General features: G+C 35.4%; 1 protein-coding gene, 1 long non-coding RNA gene and 2 pseudogenes across 2 annotated transcripts; 1 reads left to right on the top strand and 3 right to left on the bottom strand.

Annotated features, from left to right (window-relative positions):
- Window positions 1–3,672: 3,672 nt before the first annotated feature.
- LOC148197606 (uncharacterized) lies at window positions 3,673–7,303 on the bottom strand. The gene is made up of 6 exons (XR_015779852.1): window positions 7,034–7,303; window positions 6,317–6,385; window positions 5,458–5,493; window positions 5,187–5,315; window positions 3,977–4,113; window positions 3,673–3,900 (listed from the first exon to the last, which is right to left on the bottom strand). It is a non-coding gene; the product is annotated as an uncharacterized LOC148197606 (long non-coding RNA).
- A 1,368-nt stretch (window positions 7,304–8,671) lies between these two features.
- Window positions 8,672–18,742, top strand: TPR1 (Tetratricopeptide repeat (TPR)-like superfamily protein). Its single transcript, XM_047308802.1, has 6 exons — window positions 8,672–9,190; window positions 9,771–9,950; window positions 10,846–10,972; window positions 11,799–11,912; window positions 17,365–17,541; window positions 18,423–18,742. The coding sequence occupies exons 1-5, from the start codon at window positions 8,876–8,878 to the stop codon at window positions 17,478–17,480; spliced, it is 852 nt and encodes a 283-aa protein (XP_047164758.1). The 5' UTR covers window positions 8,672–8,875; the 3' UTR covers window positions 17,481–17,541; window positions 18,423–18,742.
- On the bottom strand, window positions 12,792–13,745 carry LOC148197605 (pentatricopeptide repeat-containing protein At1g15480, mitochondrial pseudogene; annotated as a pseudogene).
- Window positions 13,553–14,433, bottom strand: LOC148197604 (pentatricopeptide repeat-containing protein At3g15590, mitochondrial-like; annotated as a pseudogene).
- Window positions 18,743–19,190: the final 448 nt, after the last annotated feature.

Raw genomic sequence — 19,190 nt, 5'->3', positions numbered from 1 at the left:
TTGTTTTAATTTGAGGTTTCTTATGTTGATGCATATTCTTGTTTTTAAAATTGTTCTTCCTAATACCATTGTTAACATATGAAACAAATTTGGTTGCTTTAGCAAGTGAATTTTCAAGTATGTCTATGTCAAACATATGACTCTTACAAGACAAGCATTCAACAGGATTTATAACCACATTAAATGCAAATTCTTTCAATTCTAGATTACTAATTTTGTTTCTTAGAATTACTTCTTCATCTAATGCTTTTTCATATTTAAGTTGTAAAGCATGAAATTCACTTTTCAACTTATTATGTGCAACATCTAATTTTTTAGATTCATTCAATAATTCAAAGAATGTTTTTTGTAAATCTATTTCACTAGTTTCATAACTAGGAATACTTATTTGGCTTCCAACATCATCAAAGTCTGCCATTAAGCATATGTTTTCCTCCTCATTTGAGTCGCTTGAACTTGATGAGTTAGATTCATTTTCTTACCAAACAATGTAGGCTTTCTTCTTCTTTGGAAATCTCTTTTCTTTCTTTTCTTCACTTCTTTTTCTTTTGGGACAATCGGACTTGACATGTCCTCTTTCTAAACATTCATAGTTCTTGATGCTTGATGAGGATCCTTGATTGTCCTTCTTTTCACCTCTGAACTTATCCTTACCCTTTGCTCCCATGAACTTAGCAAACCTCTTTATCATGAGGCTCATATGCTCCTCATCATCAGAATAATCATCATTATCCCTCTTTGAGCTCTTCCCTTTGGAGATTTCGGATTTAAAGACCAAGGTCTTCTTCTTGCCTTGATCTTCTTCCACAGTCAATTTGTTTAGCTCAAGCTCGTGCTCACGGAGCTTTTCAAAAAGGATTGCCATCTACATTTGGGAAAGGTTTTGGGATTCTAAGATGGCTATCACCTTTGTTGCCAAGATTTGTCCAAAGACTTCAAAATTTTTACATTAAGTTCTTCAACATCAAAAGTCTTACACAAACCTGTTAGATGGTTCACTATGTGAGTGAATCGCTTTTGAACATCTGCTATTGTTTCTCCAGGCTGCATTCTGAACATTTCGTATTCCTGAATTAATGTGTTCTTTCTTGCACGTTTCACATCATCAGTATCTTCATGAGTGACTCTAAGTACTTCCCACATTTCCTGTGTTGTCTTATATACTAAAATTTTATAAAATTCATCAAGTACAATAGCAGAAGATATAATATTGTGAGCTTTAATATCTAATTGAGCTCTTCTATTTTCCTCAGCAGTCCATGAAAAATATGGTTTTTCTTGTTCAACCCCATCAATAGTTCTCATTGGAATATAAGAACCATTTTGAACTGCTTCCCAGATGCCTATGTCAACAAACTCCATAAAAATTTCCATTATGACTTTCCAGAAGGCATAATTATCACCAGTAAAAAGTGGTGGTCTGTTGATGGAGGCACCCTCAGCATAAACTTGGTTATGATCGACCATTTTTTAAAATTTTGACAATCTATCAAAGCAAGCTCTGATACCAATTGTTGTTAGGTGGTATCGCGCAACAAAATGTTTTATAAAGCGTGTAACGGTCAATAACCAAGAGGGGAGGGGTGAATTGGTTCTTTTAAAAATTGTGATTTTCTTTTAGAACTTTTATCAAATAGTTAATGCAGAAATAGAGAAAATCACACAATGTATTTTATCCTAGTTCGAATCAAAAGATTCTACGTCCAGTCGTTAATCACTATAAACAGTGATTAACCTTTTCCACTAAAATATTGTTTACATATTACAATCAGATAGGAAAAATGTTAAAGACAGAGAACACCTTCCTTTGACAAACGAATAGAAGAACTTCAGCTCAATCAACTTGAAGAGAACCGCTTCGACCTTACACACTAACCTCAAGCTTCTCCTATTCACAAGATTTGATTCGACCACACTAACACTTGAGAACTTCCTTAGACCTTTTTTGTATTCTCAAATGGCTTAGTTAAACGTTTAAGAGGTTTAGGAAGGTGTATATATAGCTTAGGGGTCAGAAATTGAAAAGCCAACTCCCAACTACCAGTGATAATCTATTATGTGATAATCGATTATTTGCGACTGTTATGAGGTTTTCAAAAAGTGATAATCAATTATCCTGAGGTATAATCGATTATTTGGACGACTTGGGCAATATTAATTCAGACAATGATAATCAATTATTCTGTGAAATAATCAATTATTTGTGCGAACAATCTCTTTCTATTTTGGCTCGTGATAATTGATTATCACACTTGATAATCGATTATTTGCGTAATGATTCCCTAAAAAGGAAAACTTCTAAGTATTTTTACATCATAAAAGTTATTCATATACAATTGTTTCTACAAAATGCTTTTAATATAAATACACCAAGAGTTTTCAGTTCTTTAGCTTTTAACATCATTAAAACTTCATAGTAGCTTCAAGATACTAATGTTCCTTATTGGTAACAAACACATTATGTATTTTGATATTGATTCATCTAAGAAACAAACCACATCAAATTTTGATATTAATCTCAATCTAAGTATTCTTTCATCTCTAGCCACTCTTGGTTGACCTGGTTCAACTATTATTTCAACAATACACTTTAATATTAACTAAATATTCTTTCATAAGTCCCTTCTAAATCAAGAAAATATTCTTTGATCAACAACTATTTTTGGTTAATAATCGAGTATTCATTGCAAAATAACTATTTTTGGCTAAGGTAGATAATTGGTATGATTGATGATCATTAATTACACTTTTACTCACTAGAAAGATTTATTCTCTTTATGTATGTAAACTGATGCTCTTCTCTGTTTGGTGAGTAAACACGAACAATATTATATTTTTAAAGCTTTGTGTTGGTTAAAAATATAGAAATGTTTTCGAATTATACAATATGGTCTATATTTTTCTTCTTCTTAAATTGCTTTATATAGTCTTTGAAAAAAATACTTGTAAAATCATTTTTTAGTTGGACAACTTTAATTCTTTTTTAATTTCTTTCTTTCATTTAAAGAATTTTTCTTAATGATGATATTAAATGCACTCCATGCAATATAAATAGTTATTTATTTTTTATGAAACATCCTAATCAGAAGATGTATTTATCTTCATTTTAGACAGTGTACATATCCTTAATCTAACTAAAGAAACAGTTATTTTTTTTTCAAAGTTGATAGTGCTTATTCAAAGATTTTGGAAAGAAAATTTATTTAATAGACACCTTCAAGCATACAAGAATGGTAGGCATTATCACTACAAAAATCTGTATTTTTACCGGGGGTTTTTTTAAATATTACCGGCGGTTTTAACCCCCGCAAATCATATTTCCCGCGGTTGGAAAAACCGGTGGGAAAACGTCCGTCGCCAAGCAAGTACCGGCGGTTCTGGAAAAACCGCCGGTATTAGCGGGGGTTCCCAGGAACCGCCGGAATTTCCAGGGGTTTTGCCTAAACCGCCGGAATTAGTGGGGGTTTGATGAAAACCGCCGGGAATTGCGGGGCTACTCAAAAACCGCCGGAACTAGCTGGGGTTATCTCAAAACCGTCGCTATTTTTGATGGTTTAGTTTACCGGGGTTTTAAAACCGCCGGGAATTTGATTAGTTCAATTTTTTTTTATTGTAATAAAATTAGATTATAATAAAAATGATTTTATTGAAAAAACAAACAATAAATTAATATGAACTAAAATTTAATAATATTGTATAAAATAAACTACATTGTTCAACCTAATATCATTCATACAACTAATTGTTCATACATAAAAATTAAAAAGAAAGAGGTTCATTACATATGTTCAATATAGATGTTCAATACTAAAAGTATGACTCATAAAAGTATTCAATTAACAATATCTAATGTTTTTCTTCATTACATCCATTGTTTGGCCCACTCCCTTGATCAGATACCTACAATATAATATAATAGTTAGTCGATAATATATTTAATAAAAAAAATCATACAAATAAATTTAACAATTATTACCGATGATCTTTGAAATACTACAAATTGTGAAGGCAATGGACCTTGATGATTTTGCAACAAAAGTGTCATGATTGTCTTCATTTCATTGACTTGTGATGTCAATGAAGATACCTATAACTTTTTTCACTGAGTTGCATCTGTCGCATAAATTACATATTAGTGAATATACTTAACTTTCAACTCACTGTGTGAGTGTTAGAAGAAATGTGGGGTTTAACCTAAGCCACTTTTTTCCAATCCAACAACATACTTGCTTCTCTATTTTCAGCTTCGGAACAAGTGAAAAACATTCAGTGTCTTGCAAAAACCAAACCAAACACACTCTATAGATGAGTATCTCAAAGCACACACTGTATATATGAGTAACTCAAAATTGATTTCGCAAGATTAATTGTCTGTTTGGATCGGCCATAGAAAAAAAAATATTCAAGAAAAAATCGACACGAAATCACCACAAAAAAAAAATATTTTTTGCTGGAGAAAGTCACTCGCAACCAAGCACACAATTAGCTAAAATTGATTTTAAACTAAACTGAAGTACTATGTTTTTATTCTAGATCCAGATGATAAAAAATCATAGTAAGGAATTTGTATGAACCAGCAAAAAAGTTATTTCAACCTAAAATCAACTACAGATTCATATTCAATTTCTTAACATAGAACCAAATACATGAATATTTAACTAAAACCATCTTAGTTGTATTTCAACGTAATTATAAATGATAAATCCAAATACCCAATAAATCCTTCTTAAGAATTTTAAGTTTTTATCAATTTTCTTCATCCTTTGGTACTTTCAGTGACGTTTAAACTTTTGTTCAACTGCATCATCGAAATGTGAGACATCGGTTTTACAAATACGCACTAAGTCACTGAGTATGTCTGGAAATCCATTAGAACAGCATTGTTCGTAGATATGGTACTATCCAATGCATAAACAGAGGAGCATTATGAGTGTTGGATTGATTCAAATTCAGCTGAAAAACTGAAATTCAAAATACACACTTACTCACCAATGGATTTTCTCTATCATAAGGCAATTTTTTACCATAAATTTCACCGTAACTTTTCTGTAATGCAATCATTCTCAACAAATCAACAATAGCAAAAGTGGAGGAAAAGGGAAAAAAAAAAAGAACCCTTACTATAACATAACAATAGTTCACAGAATCACAAAGGGCATGTCCGAAATTGATTCCAAAAAACGAACCTGAGATTGGAACGGGTGCAGGAACATCCTTGGAAGGGGCCAAAAGCAAAACCTCCTCCTTCTCACAATCAGAGAACAACCCATCATCACTCCCAACTCTCCGATTACTATCATACAGGTGCACTCAACCTAGGGACATATGAGCAGAATAATACACAACAAAAAGAAATACAAGTAATTTACAAGAACATTTTTTAAATAAACATGTCTCTGGAAGATCGAAAGAGACGTTCCTTCAACACTATCTTTTAAACCATTCATTTCCTTCTACCTTTTAATTTCTTCTTTTGGGTTTTCCTGCTAACCACTGCAACATATAACAATTCAAATCAAGATCTTGGTTTCAAACTAACGGGCTTCTGCATAAAATTTAATGCATCATAAAATATATGCATCATAAAATTTAATCCAAAGGCCAAAATGCATTTTTATGTTGCCTTCAATCACAAATCTGATTTTTTCTTTTGCTTCTATTTGGAAGTTGAAACACAAAACGAACTTGCGTTTTGACTTTTGAGGGGGCCAAAAGTCTTTCTCTTTTCTCTTAATTGCTTTCTCTACAAACAAAACGTTGCACATGTTAAAGGAAGATACACATTCTACTGAATCACATATTGCTACAGATCATATATTCAAGAGCATTTCACCTAAATTATCTTCATATTTATAAGAGACTTCATGGCCATGCAATTCCCAAGTGTATATTTTGAGAAAATGATCTCTCTAGTGGAAGATTTGGTGTACCAGAAAATTATTTTAAACTTTAAGTTTGTCTTCCCACTATCAAACCTCAACCTTTTTACCAAACATTTAAGGTTCCTTCTAAAACTGTAATAAAAGACTGCTGTTAAATGGAACGCGATTAAAAGGAAAAAATAACAGAATATGAATAATGAAAAATACAACATAAATTTCTCATACTTGCTTCAAAGTGCGTTGAATCCAATAAATACTGCTAATTATTTTATATCAAAATTATAACTATTTCAAGTAAAAAAGGTTGAACACATGGTAAGGCATCAGAAGCACATAAAGTTATGTGCAGGTGGCTTAAAGTCTTTGATGAACTTCATACATAGTCATTACCACATCACTCACTGTGACATGAACAATATCAATAGAAGAGATACCTGGTGCTCAGGAATAGAACTATCGTATGGAATGTCAATGCGACTCTGTAACCTCAGCAAGCACTCCTCCTGAGAATTCAAGATACAACATTGAGAATTTGTCATCCATAATTATAAACAATATTTAATAGAAAAAAGAAGCACAAAGTGGCATATTATTTTCATCTCAGAAGGTATAAATCACAAGCAAACATTTGTTATTTGGTAAAATGGAAGATGTTCCAATACAAATTTTTGCTCAATATGTTTCTATAGCTCGTATTAATGCCAAAGCTTAGAACAAGGGAAACGAACAAAGCCAAGCAACCAAATATAACCACAGTGAAGAGTGGGCTTTGCTTTAATCATTATGCTAGCCACTTGAATAGCCACTTGCATAGTTTTAATCATACTGTCACCCACCAGCTTGCTTTATTCACCATTCCCCGCTATTTCTGCACCTAAACAGTTGAACTCAACTTCACACCAGATGAAAAGAGATACAACAATATCTGCACTTTCCAGTATACATAAACAAGCAATAACGCATTTCACGAATGCTAGATCTACGAGAAGATTATCCTAAACAACTTACCAAGCTATTTCCATAACAAAAAAACACAAAAATTAAACCAGAACACATGGATTTGTAATTTTTCGTGAATGGGATCGAAGTGGTTTGTAAGTAGATGACTTCGAAAACCTAAACTAGAGAGCCAAGATCGAACACAGTCTTACCTTGACGGTCAGTGCGGGAGCACGCCAGAGTACCTCGAACTCGCTCAACCCACAGATGCCTCGACGCCTCCACCTTGATGCTCCACCTCGCAGGAGAAGACGAACACGAAACCAAACAAGAAGAGAAGACGAACACAAAGCCAATCCAAAGAAGACGAATACAAAGCCAAGCAGGAGAAGATTGTGGTGCAGGGTAGGGTTTGGGGGAAATTTTTATGAAGACGGGAAGAAGGTTTTAGAGTTCGAAAGTATACCCCAAATTAGAATAGTTCCTAAAATGAATGACCGAAGACAGTGAGAAGGAATATTCGTTCGTAAGTATTATAAAATTAAAAAAAAAAATCATATTTTAGGGACGGTTTTATTAAAACCGCTGGCATTATTCGGGGTTTCTAAAACTGCCAGAAAATAACCCCTCCTAAAATTAATTATTTTTGTAGTGTATCCATAATAAAGAATAACCATGTATTTTTTCATTTTAGTATAAAACTAACTTACTTTTATTTGTATATCGTTTGAACACATATTATTATATTAGACGTAAAAATATGACTACATGGACTACATAATGTTTCATCATATACATAAAATATTTACATTTTACATAATTTGATATTAAAAGTAATCACTGTTTATCATACAAAATATAATCATATTTGTATACTCTGAGTACTTAATCAAAATTATAAACTATTAAAATTTTATCAAACGAACAAATTAGTTTTTACGTGTTGTTGAAAATATTGCTGCTTAGAACTAGTGTCATGAACTAATTATATATGAAACATTCATGACTCCACAGAAAGAGAAAATTTAATATCATATTGACTTTTACTTATTTCCTTTGATATCTATCAACTTGATGAATACATACAAATGAGACTCGTTCATAATTTTTCTTTCTTTTTTCTTATTTGAATGAATACAATCATATATGTTCAACATTGTAACACATGAAAAAAAAATTAAAAATACTTTTACATATTCACGTCTTAAAATAATCTTAGGACAAATTATTTTAATATTTATATAGATAAAATTATAGTTGGAATGAGTTGGTTTAAATAGAATTTGAAATAAAATTAATCCATATCAATAATTTTTCATTGGTCTAAATTAAGATTTGTACAAAAATAAAAAATAAAAAATTCTATAGCTGAAATCAAACCCATCCCATCACAATTAAGTTTGGATCAGAAGATCTAATTTCCATGCATACACACCTTATTCAACTTAAAGAAAAAAACAATTCATTTCAAATTTCCCCCTAATATGTCATTAAAAGATGTAAATAATATTGTTTTCATCACAATTTACTCTAAACATTAAATAATATATACAAATAATATATATATATATATATATATATATATGCACAATATTATGCTATATATAATTAATAATATACAGAATCACGTCATTGTTATTGTAGAATAACAATCAAGCAAAAAACATAACCTTTGTTTTTATAAAATTCCTTGAATATAAATTAGTTTTGTAGTATACTTTTTTTTAAAATCGACCCAATTAAACGAAAAAAAAAAGGTTTTAAACATCAATGACTTTGTTATTCTTTTTATTTTCCAAAGAAAAAGTACGTAAACCTAAGTGCAAACGGTTCATGTTCATGTTCAACCACATGTTTATGAAGAGGACAAAAATCAAACTTTGCAAAAACGGTGTGTTCTGGTTTTCGCTGGTTCTAGAAACACCCAAACCATAAGTCGGCGTCCCAACCCAACCGTATCAAGGAAGCTAACACGTATTTCTTCTGCGGCAAAGAATCCCATTTTCTGCTTCCTGCTGATCCGAACAGGTCCTTCACAGCGAACCTTCCAGAAGATGGTGGTTATAGAACAGGAAGAGAGCGAGCACCGAAATGCGAGCCGCTCCAACGCTGCCGGCGCTGCCAACGACGCTTCCGATGGCTTCGAAACCGCCAGCGAGGCCGATCTCGCCAGTGATGATGACGGCGGAGATGGTGGAGCAGACAGACAACAGGAGCAGAATCACCCCGAGGAACACCACCGGCAGCAGCAGACTGAGCAACAACCTGAACGCGATGTTCCTCAGAGCACCGCCGAATCCTCTGAGAATGCCTTGATCGCTGAAGAGTCCCCCGAGAATGCGTTGATCAACGAAGAAGAATCTAGACAGGTGGTTATGTGTTGAACTTAAGGGTTTAGTCTCTAGGATCCTTCTGATTGCTGAACTATTCTCTTCTTTGACAATTACGTTTTTCTAATTGAAACAATGGGTTTAATTGAAGTGCTTTAAAGGGTTGAAAAGGTTTTTTGGATCATGTATTGGATGGCTACAGTCGATTTTTTATAATGATTACTGCAAAAGTAATATCGACTAGTTTCTAATTAATTCACTGAATTGTATAATGAAAAATGCTATGTTTTGTATATTTGACTGAAATGGTTGAGAATTGTGTTGGCATTGCACCTTGTTTAATGACTCTCATCTCGTGATTTTACAGTTTTGAATAAATTTTAACTTGTAGCAGAGGGTGTGATATAAGTGTTTACATAATGTTTAACTAGTACTTCTATTCTTTTGTACCTAGCTTATGTGGTCAATTAGTGATTAAATTCTCATGTTCTATGATGAAGATATTGGAGAGCCTGCGCAGTGAAAATTTTATTTTGATAACTTTGAAATTGTTGTACAACTGCATATTAAGCCTTGTGCATGTAAAGAGAGTATTGAGCGCTGTTGGTTTGTGTCATAGAAAGCATTGGATCAAGCAAATGAAGCAAAGTTAGAAGGCAACAAACTTTTTGTAGATGGGAAGTATGAAGAGGCGTTATCACAGTATGAAGTTGCTTTACAAGTAGCACCAGACACACCTTCATCTGTGGAAATACGGTCAATATGCCACTCGAACCGTGGTGTGTGCTTTCTGAAACTGGTATGGCCTTTTTTTATCCTGGGTTAATGCATTTATTATCACATTCTTTTGTTATGCTCTTCCTCACGTCTACTAGATGACCTATTGATCTCAATGTTTTTCCTCCATGGCTTATGCATAGTGGTCTAGCTATGGTCCTTGACCTTTCCATGTTTGCATTTTCAGAGTTCAGAGTTATTGGTTGAAACTGAAAGTTGGTTTTTGTTTTTCTATTTCATACTGTTCTTGAAGAAACAAAACTAAAAAAATTAAGTAGTTTATGTTTTGCTTAAAAATATTATTTTCTCAATACAAAGCATCATTATTTTTAAATTACATAAATGATAGAGAAAAGAGGGAAAGTAAAACCTTAGAAAAAGTAAATTATGCTGCAAAGCTACCTGCTAGCAGAAATTGAGCGGCAGAACTTTACAGGGAAGCTTAAGCGTAATATTTAATAGAAATTATAATTTTTAAGGAAACGAGGCTCCCCTACAAATGTGAGCATTATTATGACACAACCATAAGAAATTCCACATGTTTTAGAAACAGTTAAATATATATTGATGAGCATTAAGTATCAACCTAGTTTCTTGTAGAGTTCAGGGATAGATACTAATATGCCAAAATTAGCTTGGCTATGTACTTACACATTAGTACCTCATTTAATAAATCTGAGCGAAACCTGATCCCAAGCTGCTTGAGGGATTCTGTTAAAACAAACTTCATCAAATATACTTTATTCTTGTATTCTTTCCTTCAGTTCAATTTTTTAATGATATGTATGTCATCATTTGATAATTTTTATCCCAGATAAAGCCACAACAAGATTTAGCATTTCGTTTATCCTGACATAATTTTGTGCCCACTTTGTTAGTTGTTTGCGTTTCTTAAACAATTGTCAAATATGCCACAGGGAAAATATGATAACACAATCAAGGAATGCACAAAAGCATTAGAACTGAATCCTGTGTACGTTAAGGCTTTCGTGAGAAGAGGAGAAGCTCATGAAAAGCTCGAGCATTTTGAAGAGGCCATTGCTGGTGAGTTCAGATTTTACAATAGGGTAGTGGGTAATTATACCAACCTCCTCCAGGGTTTGCACTTATCCTTCCCAACGGATTTGATATTTTTGACCCATCCCCATTGGGAAACGGTTATACCTGTACCTGCCCTTTTAGTGTTCCAAATATTAATTAATAATCTTTTTCTACAAAAAGTAAAATTCATAGCAAAGAAAATATCATGTTGTGAAGTATTAAATGTGAAAAGGATACACATTTTTTACTCCAATGTCAAATATCAAGAAAGAAATTATAATTGTATAAATATTAAATAAGAATAAAAGAGTAAGAGCAATCAAATCTGTGTCTTAAAAGGATGTTATGAAATGAAGTACAAAAAAATTGATTACATAATAAATTAAAGATGTTTTAGTAATTTAAAATGGAGATAGGGGACGGAAGGGATGGAGACGGTTATGTACATACCATCTTCATCCCAATAACTAATTGAAAAAATTGGGTTTTACCCATATCCATACGGTCAATGCGGGATTCTCCATCATAATCAGGATGGGTTCGGATAATAATCACGGGAATGGGTTCATTTACCATCCTTACTTCTGTCATGTTCCAACTCTATTGCTCTTTGTAATTAGGAAAGTAAGGAGAGAGGTGTTATTTCTAATATAAAAAATGTGTAGAGACCCAAGGGAGGTTGTCCTAATTATCCCTTAATTTTGGTTATTGATGTATAAGTGCATGCTGTGTATTTAGCACACCAATAGCATTCTGATTCTTACACTTCTTCGTCTTCTTTCATAACCAGCTCTTAACCTGCCACCATTTTTTTTTAAATAATTTACAGATATGAAAAAGATCTTAGAAATTGATCCCTCAAATGATCAAGCTAGGAAAAGTATTCGGCGCCTAGAGCCCCTTGCTGCAGAAAAACGGGAAAAAATGAAGGAGGAAATGATTGGTGAGTCTCTTTTTGTCTTTCTCTTCATACTTTAATATCTATAAATTTTGTTTTTCTTTAAGGGGTTCATAGGCTTGCTTCATTTCATTACCTGTATTTTGTTTTGCCTATTAACATACACTTGCTACAAAACTTCATGGCTTGATTCCCAAGATATATCTCCTGTTCAGCTGCCTTTTATTTTCTTTTATTGTGGACTATGAAGTTCACGTGTTTTTATGCACTTTCCCTGAATGAAAACGTGTATTCCACACTAGCAATCCACCGTGTTATTCCATGAGACTTAGTGATACCATTCTTTTCTTCCTCACATTTAGTTCACACATTATACCCTCAGGTTCTGAGAGGGATGAAATCTTGACGAACAGCTCACATGGGTGGTTTTGAAGAAACAGTGATGCAAGAGCTAAAACCCTAATCAAAACTCTTCTTTAGTAATGTGCATGGTATGGGTGGTTTTAAAGAAACAGTGATGCAAGAGCTAAAACCCTAATCAAAACTCTTCTTTAGTAATGTGCATGGTTTACATCATGAAATTGGTTAGAATCCAAGAAGAGGATTGTTTAACCTTCAACAAGTAAATATAGTTGAGTTGGGACAATTGTGCTACTTAAATGCAAAGGAACCCTATTGCTCCTAAGCAAAAGCATGTTGCTAACCATGATCTATCCAAGTTCCAGAACTTTCCAATAACGCAGTGCATCTGCAATAATCAAGCATCTTGTTTTAGAAGTTTAGTTTCAACCATAACTTGCAAGATACAAGACAGATACCAAATTATGCAATAGCACAAAAACTCTGCAGAAGTAACTGCTAAAGAGTTTTTCAAGCATGTGCACAAACTTTTCAAATCAAAGATATAGTTAACCTACTCTTTGACTAACAATTACATGTGTATGATGAGTAAGAAAAACAGTTATACAGGCATCTGCTGGCTTCCTCAATCAAGCAAATCGAGACTGGATTCTTCCTAAATCTATCAACCTGAATCAACTGGTTTGCCAAAGTATTATGGGTCATTATGCTATCAACTCTGAACCTGTCCCTAATGCCATAGGCTGGAACCTTTGCATTTATATAGGTGTTCACTAGAACTTGGTACATCTTTGGACTAGATGGATAATCAACTTGTTTCATTCTATAGAATTTTGTTTGTGTTATAAAAGCCCACCCGTCTTAGCATACTGCTGCAAAATAGATAGGTAGGTGGAAAACATTGTCTTCATCTGGCTCTACTGGGCTGCCCTCTTAAGAACAGAGTCTGCCTTCTCCACTTCCCTGGCCTCGACATTGAGTTTCACTATTGCATCCCAAGTTAGTTGGCCTATTCGGCACCCACTATTTGCCATACGCTTAATAAAATCTTTACCCTCCATTAGCATCTTATTATTTGCATAAACCTTTAGAAGAAAGCTTCCATTTCCTTATAATTGCCACAAAAAATTCTCTACTCCATGAACCTTATTCAAATTTCCCCAAGCGTCAATTGGAACCAAATGTTTTCCAATTCATCCACTTTTTCTAGGTTTGCATGGTTGGGAAGTAAAATTTGGCATAGCCACCAATCCTGTTTTATGTTTTTAGCTTCCATCTCCTTCAATAAGATTTCAGATTTATCTTGAAGTCCAACTGGGATGTAATGCCTAGCCAAAACATTCTATGTTTTAATGTTTGGTTCAATGCCTTGAGCTTTTAGTCTATCAACAAATTGATCCATTCCATAAATATCTCTGGACTTGCCTTTTGTGTCTACTAAGATTGAATAAGAGAAGAAGGTTTGATATTCTCGTTTTCCATCAACAATAATACAACAATTGTTCTCTTCTTGTTATTCCTCTTATAGTTCTCTTCTTGTTATTCCTCTTATAGTTCTCTTCTTGTTATTCCTCTTATGCAAAAGTAACATTTGATTGCTAGCAAATACTGTAACAGGAATGTCCAAATTGTTCATTTTATTGAAAACTTCCTAGGCTTTTGTTCAATTTGTGCTGAATGACACAATTAGCGAATTAAGTCATGTACATCATCTCTCTTCTACAAGATTCTTGAATAGTCTCAATATAAACCTCTGCCTTGTGTAAACCATGTGCTTAGGCAATTAAATCAATGCGACTTGATAATCTCTTTCAAGAAACTCAAACCGGATTTTTGGCTCAAGCCACTATGAGAGCTGCAAAACTCTTCTAAACATCTTTTGCCTTCGAAGATAAACCATGGCATGTGACACCTCATCTTGGGTTAGATCATGCCCTTCTGCAAACCACTTCTCTAGGACCACATGATCAAACACCTGACACATTCATGATCTCATTGAATAGTTCAGATTCAACCCTTCCATGATGTGGTTTTCCTTTCTCTTTGACTACCCCCATCAACCTTGACTGAGGCTCCTCAACATTCTCCTTGTCACCATTATTATTCGACTGGTCGGCATCTAAAGCCAAAAGATTGTCAATATCATTTCATCTGCAATAGGTGTCTCCAGCATGGAAAATTCATTCTTCAAATCATCATCCTTTTAGGAAGTGAGTTTTGTTAGATATATTATATATTTTATCTTTTAGTTAGTTTGTTATTATTTCTCATTTGTATTTTGGGCTTAGCCCATATTTCTTCTATTATAAATAGAGAACCCTATGTGTGTATTTTACACAAGGGAGATTAATTCAAATATAGTTTTTCACTATATTCAACATGGTATCAGAGCAGGTTCTCTGATCTCTTCTCGTGGCCTCTGCTGTCTGCCGGCGGCCGGTCGCCATGGCCGCCGGCAGCCCCTAAAATTTCAGTGGACAGCCCTTTCTCTTCTGAAATCTGTGCCATAGTTAGTATCAGTGCAACCAGTCGCCTCTGCCATCGACCATCGCCAGCCACTGTCTGCCGCCAACCTCTGTCCGCGGCCGGCCACCGTCGCCGCCGCTTCCGTCGCCGTCGCCACCGCCGGCCACCGTCACAGTTTCGACGGGTAACCTGCGGATCTGGACCGTCTCTTCGAGCGACGGCCAACCACGCCGGTTTCGAGAGCCACTTCTCAGTCACGCACCGCCACGCAGCGCTTCTTTCCGGCCAGTCCGCCGCCGCAGCCGTCGCCGTTTGCTCCGGCGAAGTCAAGGGTTAGGTGCGCCTTGAGAAGCGCAACCCAACCCTAGTGGTCCCGTCCTCCGAAGCCTCCGCACCAGCTGTCACGCGCCGCTTCTTCTCGGCCAGTCTCGGCTGCGTGTTCTGCACGTGCCGCCTTCCTGGTGTCAGAGTTTCACCGCGACACCTCCATAGCTCTTGCCGGACCTCCCTCTCTCTGTTCAGACCTTCCAGAGCAGCCATTGTTGCCATCTTCGTCTGTCTTCGTCTTCGCCGTTGATTGTCTAGGCACCATTTTCCGCTATACAGGCACCGTTTGCCGCTGTCCAGCCATTGTTTTGCCGCTGTCCGCGCCGTCTGCCGCTGTCCGCGTCGTCTGCCGCTGTCCGCGCCGTCTGCTGCTGTCTGCGCCGTCTGCCGCTCTCTGGCGCCGTCTGCCGCTGTCTGCGCCGTCTGCCGCTCTCTGGCGCCGTCTGCCGCTGTCCGGCGCCGTCTGCCGCTGTCCGGCGCCGTCTGCCGCTGTCTGGCGCCGTCTGCCGCTGTCCAGGCACCGTATGCTTCCAACCACTGTAGGCCCCCATCACCTCGTCAGTTAGTGATGGCAGTCCCTGTAGTTTTGTCGCTTCCGGCCACTACAGGCCCCATCAGTCAGTGATGGCAATTTAGTCCCTACAGTTTTATAGTAGTCAACCGCCGCTGCAGTCGCTACCGCCTCAGACAGACGCAACTGCGTCAGTTCTTCTTGGGCTAGAGTTTAGCCCGATCTTCTTGTGATACATGGCTAAGTATCACCACTTGGGAGTTGTCCAGCAAAGAATTTTGGACCTCCAACATGTCTTTGGATCTTTGATGCCTTTGTTTCAGCATTGTAGCTTAATATTTTGTTTTGTTTTAGTGGTTCAGCAACTGTGATCTTTCACATTTCCACCTTCACACTAAGGGGGAGTACGTTTCCAAGACACGACAAGTCACATAAATATGGGTGTAGTCCCTGCAGTTTTGTAGATTTCAGCTACTACTGTTGATCCCGTCACCCATCCATCATTGATGAGGATTTAGTGTAGTCCCTGTAGTTTTGTAGCTCTTAGCTTTCAGCTACTACTGTTGATCCCGTCACTCATCCATCATTGATTGGGAATTAGTCCTTGCAACTTGTCATTGTCCACCACTGCTCTCCTTCATCCACTTTTGAAGTTGAAGTTTCACAAGCTGTTGTTAGTCCATCTATGTTTGCCTCACACTCTTGAAGACAAATCATCTAGTTCAACACTGAGTTCATCTATTCCAAGCTTAGTTCATACAATTTGTATGCTCCAGCTTGAGGGGGAGTGTTAGATATATTATATATTTTATCTTTTAGTTAGTTTGTTATTATTTCTCATTTGTATTTTGGGCTTAGCCCATATTTCTTCTATTATAAATAGAGAACCCTATGTGTGTATTTTACACAAGGGAGATTAATTCAAATATAGTTTTTCACTATATTCAACAAGTTTAAACTTAACTTATCTTTACAAAACCGGTTTGAGAGATGAGGATTGTCTCTACTTATATAATTTAAATTTACTTTATCTCTAGTCATGTGAGATCTTAAAAATGGATTTGGGGCATTGATGTTCATCATGAAAAGAGGCTTTTTCTTCTGAAAATGGATGTCCGAGGTTGTTATTTTCTTTTACTCAACTTTTTGTTATTTTTCCCTCCTATACTATGTTTGGGTGCCACAAATCTACCATTGTGAGACGTGTCTATTGTGTTCATATTACCTCAAAGATCACTTTCTTATATTATGGCTCTTGAAGTCGTCAAGATCTCAAATGTTGCTTTGGTATTATGGCTATTTTTGATGACTTAGTTATTTCTATTTAGACATTATTTGCTTTATCCCTTGGTGGTTAAACATCGATAAGTTACGTGTTGCTTTGGGTGGTTAAATTTTGATGTTACTAATTTGTTTTTCTACCTTACATGGTGGTTAAGCCTTGGTCTCAGCTGACGATGAGGTTGGCTTCTGCAAAATGTTTAAGCAAGAAGTTGGCTTCCTTGTGTGGTTAAGCCTCACTTTGTTTATTTCTGTTAGCTTGTTGAATATTCAGTGTCATTAGATTCTGCTTATGTTCTTAACCCTTGTATGATTTTCTTCTGTTAGGTGGTTAAGCATTGAGTGCAAGTTTTTCTTGGTGGTTTTTTTTTTTCCCTTTTTTATTTGAGTTGGTTAGCAGTGAATATTTACTATTCTGTTTTATGAAGGCAACGTGCTATCATGAATTTTGAATAGCTCATTTGGACTGTGCTGAAGTGCTTTATATTGTGACTAGTGATTGGTATATTGTTCTGTTATCATTTGCTTAGATAGAGTTTTTTCTTAATGCAGGAAAATTGAAAGATATGGGCAATTCTGTCCTGGGCCGCTTTGGGATGAGTGTGGACAACTTTAAAGCCGTCAAAGATCCAAACACTGGTTCCTATTCTATCTCATTCCAACGCTAATTTGTGTATAGCAAAGTCATAGCAACAGTAAGCATGAAGGAGGTGGTCTTTAGTGATACAGGTTTGAGACTTCTTTTGCTTGCAGCTTGTTAGGAAAATTTGGATGTTAGTTTTGTACGAGAACTTGAGAAGTGGCATACAATTTATTTCCTTCAAAAGGGTATTTTGTTAATTGACTCATTTGTGAAGGGGATTGATAATGTCCTAGTCCATAACTACCTCTTTCAACATTTAAGCTGCATTTAGGCTTCACAATAAATGACAACTGTTCTCATCTTTTGGAAAAATACATAGGTTAACTATTTGTGCAATTACATTGGCTTTTGACAAATACTAGCAACACCTTTCACACTCTTAGACACTATTATTGAATGAAATTCTTCTAATAAAGACTGGCCATAGTTATCTAGTGGAACTAGCGTGAGATTTCACTTAAGATTGGAGGAAGTGTTGAAAAAGAGTATCTCATAATGTGCTATTAGCATTCCCCCTGGCCTGTAATGTTCTGTATATGCTCTTTATATTTTCGTTGGTGCTAATAAAAGGTGCACTTATTTGAGGTTTGGATGTTGTGAATTTGAAGAAGTTGCTTCACACTTGTATGGTACAAGTACAACATGAATGTGACATGTGAAAAATAAATTGCTACTAATGTATACACCACCCTCTCACATTTATTTCACTCTTGCAGCATAGAAGTTAGTTGAAACAAAGTTACCCCGTTTGCCAAACAATGGCTGAAATCCACATTTTTTTAGTCCTCATAAAATCTTTTCTTGTCCTTTTATTTTCATTCCCTTCAAGTTTTTATCTCCTCAAACCAGTGTACTAAATATTATTTGCATGAGTAATGATTTCTCTGACCAAACGAGTCAGGTACTTCATATCGCTTAATTTTCAAGATAATGGGTCTAACTCACTTTTATATGGTTTGCTTTCTAGGTAATGTTGGAATTCTCAATGAAGTGTGAACGGTGTTGCGCATTGTTGGTTGGATGTCCGGGTGTATTAATCTTGTGGAAATCCACTCATGAAAGTTGATTGGCATTTGTGAACTTATTTGGGTTGTACAATGCTTTTTTATCATTGGGTCATTCTGCACAAGTTTAGCTACTTAATATGATTCACGTTTTAGCAATTTTAACTTTAATGTAGGCCCCTGATCCATGGCTGGGACTTCGATGTTTATAAGTTTTGGAACTATATATGTGATTGCCAACACTTACAGAGCATTAATAATTATTTTTATTTCTTTCTGTTTCTGAGATGCTCTCATTTGTGGAATTGGTTAGCAAACTAAACTAGTACAGAAACTAGTAGCAGAGTTGTGAGCTCTAAAGATGCAGTGCCTCTGATTCAGAAGAATCTAGTTGTGTGGTTTTATGCTGTGAGCAGTTGACGGTTTCTAATAGTTTCCCTTCGGGGCTTTTTAGGTCATTGAATTGAGTGTACTCTTGCAGATTCAGAGCATCATCCTGCACATTTGTTAGATGCATATGGACTGGTCAACTTACATGCTTTTAGTTTGTAGGAATAAGTTAGCAAACTATAATAAAATTTTTGTTAAAGTACATAAAAAACGTACCTTGTTGATTCACTTCTAGAAAAACAGTGGATACAAATTTTTCTCAAACACATAAACATACATAAACATGTTCATCTTCATCATCGTATGCTCTAATTTTGAAGTTCACTAGTTAATAGTCAATT

The sequence above is a fragment of the Vigna umbellata genome, chromosome 5 (genome assembly GCF_029865625.1).
Source record: "Vigna umbellata cultivar VRB3 chromosome 5, Vumbellata_1.0, whole genome shotgun sequence".
In the NCBI taxonomy this organism is placed as follows: domain Eukaryota; kingdom Viridiplantae; phylum Streptophyta; class Magnoliopsida; order Fabales; family Fabaceae; genus Vigna; species Vigna umbellata.
Note: the sequence above shows the minus strand (reverse complement) of the source record. Positions and strands in the feature narration are given on the sequence as shown.

Coding starts and splice junctions, on each gene's coding strand:
- TPR1 (XM_047308802.1), top strand. CDS start 8,876: ATGGTGGTTATAGAACAGGAAGAGAGCGAGCACCGAAATGCGAGCCGC. Junction 9,951..10,845: donor GTGTGTGCTTTCTGAAACTG/GTATGGCCTTTT, acceptor AATATGCCACAG/GGAAAATATGATAACACAAT. Junction 10,973..11,798: donor TTTTGAAGAGGCCATTGCTG/GTGAGTTCAGAT, acceptor AATAATTTACAG/ATATGAAAAAGATCTTAGAA.